This window comes from Poromitra crassiceps (genome assembly GCF_964638095.1).
Source record: "Poromitra crassiceps genome assembly, chromosome: 1".
NCBI classification, from domain to species: domain Eukaryota; kingdom Metazoa; phylum Chordata; class Actinopteri; order Beryciformes; family Melamphaidae; genus Poromitra; species Poromitra crassiceps.
Window position 1 is genome coordinate 13123930 of NC_139623.1, and position 7500 is coordinate 13131429.

General features: G+C 46.5%; 1 protein-coding gene across 1 annotated transcript in view; it reads right to left on the reverse strand.

Moving 5' to 3' along the window:
- Positions 1 to 3498: 3498 nt before the first annotated feature.
- The window catches only part of aqp10a (aquaporin 10a), a gene marked incomplete at both ends in the record, with an annotated part of 7169 nt that continues 3167 nt past the window's right edge, over positions 3499 to 7500 (reverse strand). Inside the window, 4 exons of the mRNA XM_083633093.1 lie at positions 3499 to 3742; positions 4532 to 4749; positions 4829 to 4947; positions 5087 to 5224. Coding sequence (XP_083489219.1) covers positions 3499 to 3742; positions 4532 to 4749; positions 4829 to 4947; positions 5087 to 5224 — 719 coding nt within the window. The remainder of the gene's footprint in view (positions 3743 to 4531; positions 4750 to 4828; positions 4948 to 5086; positions 5225 to 7500) is intronic.

Sequence of the window (7500 nt, forward strand, 5' to 3'; positions counted from 1 at the left end):
AATTGATTTTGTCACCCTACTGGTTCCCGCCTAGAGCCCGCCCTAGACCGGATGGCAAGCGGTTTCTAGCTCGTCAACTTTCACGTTAACTTTGACAATTTGACCCAAGTATCAGAATCCTCTTTCAGACCGTTTTTGACCGGTGTGTCAGGCGGTGGTGGCGGAGATGCCATATTGCATAAACGTTTTGTTTTATGTAACGCTAGCTTTGTTTTGATCAGACTCTAGTTTAGGTAACATCACCGCGTCAAGCTAACGGCAACAAAGACGTTGTTAGGCGCATTGCCATCCGGTGTTAATTCTGGGTCCGGGTTTACGCCCCCATGACAAAAAGCGGGGTGGAAGGTGCCCAGACTACTCCACATCGGACTCTTCTTCTTCTTTCATCACCCCTCCCGCATGCTCAACTTTTGAAATATAGGCGGCAGGCCTGATGTTTTTTTTTGTTTTTTTTTAACACTCTGTTCTGAACCTGAACATTTCTGTTGCTTTTTAACAAACTGCCTAAACCAAGCCATTGAGCTTTGTAGTTCTGCCTCATACCGCCCCCCTACTGCCATGCCAGCATCATCGGCTCCAACATGTGTCCACAGTTGAAGGTCGCAACATCTGCATTGGGACAGTCAATGTAAAGTCAATGTAAAGTTAGCGACAGCATCATCATGTAGGCTATCAGGCTCTGGCTCAAGACCCCCCCCCCTACTCTTGGGCCCCAGCCATCCATGTTTTTTTTTCTTTTTTTTCTTTCTTTTTTTACAAATTTATTTACATAATAAGAAAATACAGGTTCACAACATAGAGGTCCCAGCCATCCATGTGCAATTGTTAACTACATTCAGAGTGACCTGGGTCACTCTGAATGTAGTAGCAAGACCATTTTGAAGTAGGCTATTCCAAAAGTAATCCAAAGGATTTAAGATACGTTATGTAACTTGAGTAATCTAATATGTTACAAATAACATTGTAGGGCATGTATTCAAAGTAATCTGTAGTGGAATATGTTTTAAAAGTAACCCTCCCAAGTTCCCAACACTGATTATTGCCCACCCTAACGTAATAGCACTCTCATATTTCTATGGGAAATTATAGTGCATATGTGTTGCATTCTATATTAAGAATAGACTATTCTGTATTTTCGTCAGACCATAAAAAAATAACATGCTTGCCAAGGCATATTGCTATTATGAAGCTCATTTATAAAAGGTCAGAGAAACCATTTGGAATCCAGGCTGTCCTTGGTTTCTAATGAAAATTTTAGCTTTGTGTCCCAATTGATGTGATAATGATGTGTGTTTTCTGTTCATATAAATACATAATAATTGTCTGTGTGGTCCCATTTGTCCCCTGTCCCGCACCTGGCATTGTAACTCAATTTAAAATCTAAATTTCATCCAATTTTATAATATGTACCATTATCATTATCAAGTTGATTTGATTAATGAATTAACATTGGGTGTTTTCTTTTAATATTTTCTTTTACATTTTTATAGAACAATATACGAACAAGACAAACAGACTCAGACATAGGAAAAGAAAGAAAAGGGGGAAAAAAAAACATAAATCAACATTCGACATTGCAATGTGGCGCTATCGGCCGCATAAGATGCTTATGTGTTTGTCAAAGACAATGCATGGGATCCCATGCAAGGGGGTCCATGAGATACCAGCTGGGCGAGCCATCCATCTCCCCTAACCTCAGTCACTGGTCATTCTTAACCTCGTCGAAGTAGGCCAGAAACGGGTCCCAGATAGCAGAGAACCTTCCAAGCGAGTTGGTTCTCAGGGAGCTGAGTCTCTCCATCTGCACAACAGAGATCATGTCCATCAGGTACACCTGAAAAGAAGGTGAAGAGGACGACTTCCATTCCTTCAGAATGAGTCTTTTGGTGACGGTTGTCCCCAGTGTCAGAGATTGTTGCACAGCCGTAGGGAAGTTCAGAGAGGACTCCGAGCAGCCGAAGATGGCGAGTTCTGCCTCCGGCTGTAGGGTTATTTTGTATGCCTTAGAGTACCAATCAAATATTTTGGCCCAGAATCCCGTTAATGAAGGGCAAAACCAGAAGCCATGAGATAGTGTGCCCTCTGTCACCTGACACCTGTCACACAGTGGCGAGACAGAAGGGAAGATCCTGTCTAGTTTATGCTTGGAGTAGTGAAGACGGTGAGTGACTTTAAATTGGATCAGCTGGTGTCTGGTATTAACTGAGCAGAGTTGTACCACAGACAGACTCCTTTCCCATATAATGTCAATTAACATTTGGTGTTGTTTACGACCACGTCTCTCTGTACTGTACATATGTTTCAAAATAAAAATAACTAATGAAGTCTTGACATTTTTGAACTTGCTTCTAAGAATATCCAGTTATTTAAATTCTAGTCATGAGTATACTCCAGCTCTACTCAAGAGAGCAAAACAAATCTCAAACACTGATGAAAGGAATGACTCAACATGATGACACACACACTGAGGACACATGCTCTGAAGAGGGGCCTCAAATAAGATTTGAACAGGCTTTAGCCTTCTCATAGCCTGATCAGACTGAATTGTCAACTCCTTACGCTCCATTTCCTTCTTCAGCCAACTCGATGGAGTGGGTGGATTCGAGGTTTTGGAGCCAGGCAAGCCTCCTCATCTCCCCTCTGCATCTCAACACAGGCAGTTACTGTATACTTGCCACCAGGGTCAAAAAGAGAACAGGCTTCTCTCGTTTTCACCAGCGAGTAAAAGAATTAGAAATAATATGACAAAAGAACATTACTTTTGAAATGTGAGACTAATGGCTACATTAGAAGCATTATTTCATTCTGAGTTCGACAGAGTCAAACTCCAATACTAATATAATGCTATAGAGTAACAAAATGTCAGTCTTGACTTTCACAGCAGTTTGTGAGTCCATCTTGCTCACATTCACGGGGAAATGAACACGTTCACATTTTCACATTCTCAGACTATAATTTATTAGATCAGCTTACCATAATATGCTCAATATTTGATCTTCAGTATTTCATATACATTAAATACAACTCAAGAATATAATTTACTATGCATAAAATTGTCACAAAAAAACCACACACACACACACACACACACACACACACACACACACACACACACACACACATACACACACACACACACACACACACATGAAACTGAACAGCATTATCATGGAATCCATATTTTAGCTGCCTCCATCCATACTGGCTATCTGTGTGAGGATCTCACAAACCTTATCAGATACAAAGATATCTCTGTCATTCTCTAAACTGGGTGTGGATGTTAACAACGCCTCAAATCTGCCAACTTCGAGTTTCGTATGCCAAAAACTTCACAGAACGTCACAGAGCCATCAGGTATTCGCCTCTGCTTTCCCATGCATATTTCTCTAACGCCACAGAACCTTTTACAATCAGAGTGCTCTCTTTATGTACTCCCTCTAGGTCATAAAGGTTGAAATCCAGGCTGCCTTGTGAGACACATTTTCATAACAGTAGAGCTTAGAAATGGGCCATTTTTAATACGGCCCCATGCCCTTGTGTTGTGTATGGCTGCTTGCTATCATGTTCTTGTGCTGTGTGCAGCTGCTTGCTGTCCTCAGTGGTGTTGGAGGCAGTGGAGAGATCTGTGGGGGGATCAGGGTCTGGCAGGTGCCACTCGATGAAGCCCACATACATCAGAGTGCCCAGGACACCTCCTATCAGCGGGGCCACTAGGGGGACCCAGAACCAGTAGTTGTAACACCTGGAGAGCAGACACCCAGAATGACAGGACAAGATGAGTCAGGCATAAGTGTATGTCCGTAGGCTGATCTGCAGCCATCTAGACCTCTCTGATCTTTATTTAAATAGATTATCGCAAATTCAGGGAGTACAGAATTTCAGATTGGTTTGGAATAGTATAGACAGACTATGAAATTCAGATTGGAATAGTATAAACAGACTATGAAATTCAGATTGGAATAGTATAAACAGACTATGAAATTCAGATTAGAATAGTATAAACAGACTATGAAATTCAGATTGGAATAGTTTAAACAGACTATGAAATTCAGATTAGAATAGTATAAACAGACTATGAAATTCAGATTGGGATAGTATAAACATACTATGAAATTCATATTGGAATAGTATAAACAGACTATGAAATTCAGATTGGAATAGTATAAACAGACTATGAAATTCATATTGGAATAGTATAAACAGACTATGGCGCCACGAGGAGACCATGAGCATAAGGTCACAACAAACAGCAGATCTTAATCAGATGTTCTGTAAGGTGACAGTGTGTGTGTGTGTCCAGAGGGACAAGATGTTCCTACCACTATCAGTACACAGTCCCTCTAACTGTTGATAACCTCTGACATATATGGCTCTGGGGTAAGCAGACCAATAGGAATGTTACAAATCCTGCTCCTTTCCATGTGTCATAACAGACTGAATTTGGTAGGTTCATCACTATAAGGCCTGTAGTTTGTTTAGTAAGAAACATCATCCATTCTTAATGAATTAATTAAGACAATAAGACACATACGTGAAGACCTCCGTGCCCCAGCCTGCAGTCAGTGTGAAGAGGCGTGGCCCCAGGTCTCGGGCAGGATTGATCGCCCCGCCGCAATTAGCTGACATTGACATGGAAATCCCCAGGACGATCACCGCCACGATAGGCGGAATCAGCTCTGGGGGGGCGGGGGTATTCCTCTTTTCACCCAGACAAAGGATGCACAACATCAGCATGCCAGTGCCCACTACCTGATTAAAAAAAGAAATAAATGTAGTATTACAAAAGCAGCAGCCGTGCTACTGTTTACATCAAATCACTGACTCTGACCTGGTCAAGGAAACTTCTGCTGAGAGAGATGTACGCTGAGGGATACGTGGCAAATATTGATGCGGTTTCATTTGGGCCATATACAGTCAACACCCCTCCACTAAACTCCATTATAGCATCTGAGACAGAAAGAGAGATAATCAGATGTAGCAAACAAACAATCAAAGGAAGGAATATGTATGAATAGGAAAAGTATAAGTACATTCATATACATTTGAGGTACACGTGTATCTCTGTGTCTGTGTGTGAAAGACCGACCATAGTAGACCAGGTAGACGAGTCCTGAAGCCACATATGCCCCCAGCACCTGGGAGAGGGAGTAGGGCACCAGCCGTCCCCAGGACACATTGCCCAACGTACAGAAACTCAGAGTAACCGCTGGGTTCAGGTGGGCCCCTACAGCAGCAAGACAGAGAGAGACAGAGAGAGAGGAGAGGAGAGGAGAGGAGAGGAGAGGAGGGGAGAGGAGAGGAGAGGAGAGGAGAAGAGAAGAGAAGAGAAGAGAAGAGAAGAGAAGAGAAGAGAAGAGAAGAGAAGAGAAGAGAAGAGAAGAGAAGAGAAGAGAAGAGGGAGGAAGCCAGAGGTAAAACAGACAGAGGGGGAGATGAGGAAACACACAAACACACCTATATTAATCAGTGAGGCTGTGCGTATGTTGAGAAGACTCCACAGACAGATGGATGGGAGGAGATAAACAATAACAATAATAAACAATACATATATATTGTAGCGTTCCAGGTAATCCAGGTATTACCTGTAATGTGATGTGCAATATAAGTGTCTAGATTGCACCTAGGAACTAATGTGTGTGGGTGTGTTCCTAAGGGGAAGGGGGTATATAGAGCCAGCGGCCGTGGGCCGGAGGTCAGTCTAGCTATGGAGCGAGCTGAGACGGTTGCTGTGTGTAGAGCTAGCGGTGTGAAGCTAGCTGCTAGGAGCTAAAGGAGCCTGTGAATAAAGACCCTGTACCAACTACAACTCTCCGTTCCTTGGCGTATCACCGATTTGTTACATTGGTGTCAGCAAGTGAAGCGGTAGCGCCTCTGATTCGGTCGAGAGGGGAGAGAGTGAGGAGGAACGGCGGAGAAAAGTTGGAGATCAAAGGCTCGAGCGACCTAGCGGTAGCAAGCTAGCTGTGTGAGCTAGCTGCTACGAGCGCCACGTGTGATGGTGCGCTTAGAAGAATGCCTGTCGGCGAACGGGAGAAAAGAAGAGCTGACGACGGGGATCAGCTTGGTGCTGGCGGGCATGGAAGCCCGCTTGATGCAGGAGATCAGACGGCTGTTGGAGGCGACACCAGCCTGGGCAGAGGGGCTTATGGAGCTGCTACGAGAGGTCACGCAGCACGGAGAGAAGCGGACGGAGGAGCCGCAAAGACTGTGTTGGACCTGTGGAGAACCGGGCCACGTGGCGAGGTGGTGCCGAGACGGTTCCGGGAGACGGACCGGGCATGCGGAGCAAAGGTACTGGGGACAGCAGGGAGCCTGCTGGGCATGCGGTGGATCGGGACACATAGCTAGAGAGTGTCGAGAAGCTGTCGGGGACTGGAAGACAGCGAGAGAGGAGAGACGTGCAGGCGGCGGACAGGTGAGGCTTTGTTGGACTTGCCAGTCGCCTGAACATTTAGCTAGAGACTGCACTAAGAGTGTGAACGCTGGAAGAGACACACAGCCGGGGGAGCAGCCGGAGCAACAGGCAGAGGAGCAGCGGAGTAGCGGAGCAGGGCAGCAGCCTGAGCAACAAGCGGCGGAGCAGCGGAGCAGTACAGAGCCGATTGTTCTGGGCAGGAGAGTGACTGTTGAGCCGGCCCAGGCTAGCTGCTCTGCATACCAGCCGGTAGAGGGGGACATCATCATCAGCGACGAGACCATCAGGAGAGCGGGGATCGTTTTGAACAGCCAGAGGGAAGTGAGCGACATCATCTGCAGAGCTGTTACAGTCGGGGGAGCGGCACTCGTGTCCCCGGGGGAGCGAGAGGGGTCAAGGCCGGAGGAGACGGCCCAACCAAGCCGCTACACAGCCCCCACGGCTGCACTGCAGAAAGTCGAGGTGGAGATCGACGCCGGTGGTGTTTGCCCTGCTGCCCTCAACACGCCGCCCCCTGGGGGAGCGGGACGGGAGGACGAGCGAGTGCAAGACCGGGAGGATGAGAACGTGACTATGGAGGATGTCGATCTGGAGGAGTGGATACGCAGACAGGCGGAGGACGCTAGCGTTGGACCGGTGCGCAGGTGGGTGGCGGCCGGATGCCGGCCTCGCCTGGAGGAGATGTGCATGTGTTCAAGTACCACGAAGGAACTGTGGGAGTTGTTTCCGGACCTGAGGGTGAGGGAGTCGGGGATTCTGGGGTTGGATGGGCGCGGGAAGAGTGGCAGCGTCGTGGTGGTGCCCAGCTGCCTGCGGGGACTGGCGCTACGGGGGGCGCACAGGGGCCGCAGGGGTCAGGGGCATCGAGGGCCTGAAGAGACACTCAGCCGCCTTTGTCGAGTTTTCTACTGGGTACAGATGAAGGGAGACGTAGAGGACTACTGCCTTAGCTGTGTCGACTGTAATGTGCTTCAGGTGGGACAGAAGCTGTAGAAGGGGGGATGGAAATGTTGGTTTAAATGAATGTGTAAAGAAGAAAAGAAAATAAGGTAAATGATGGGGTTGAGTTAAATTGAAGATGAGTG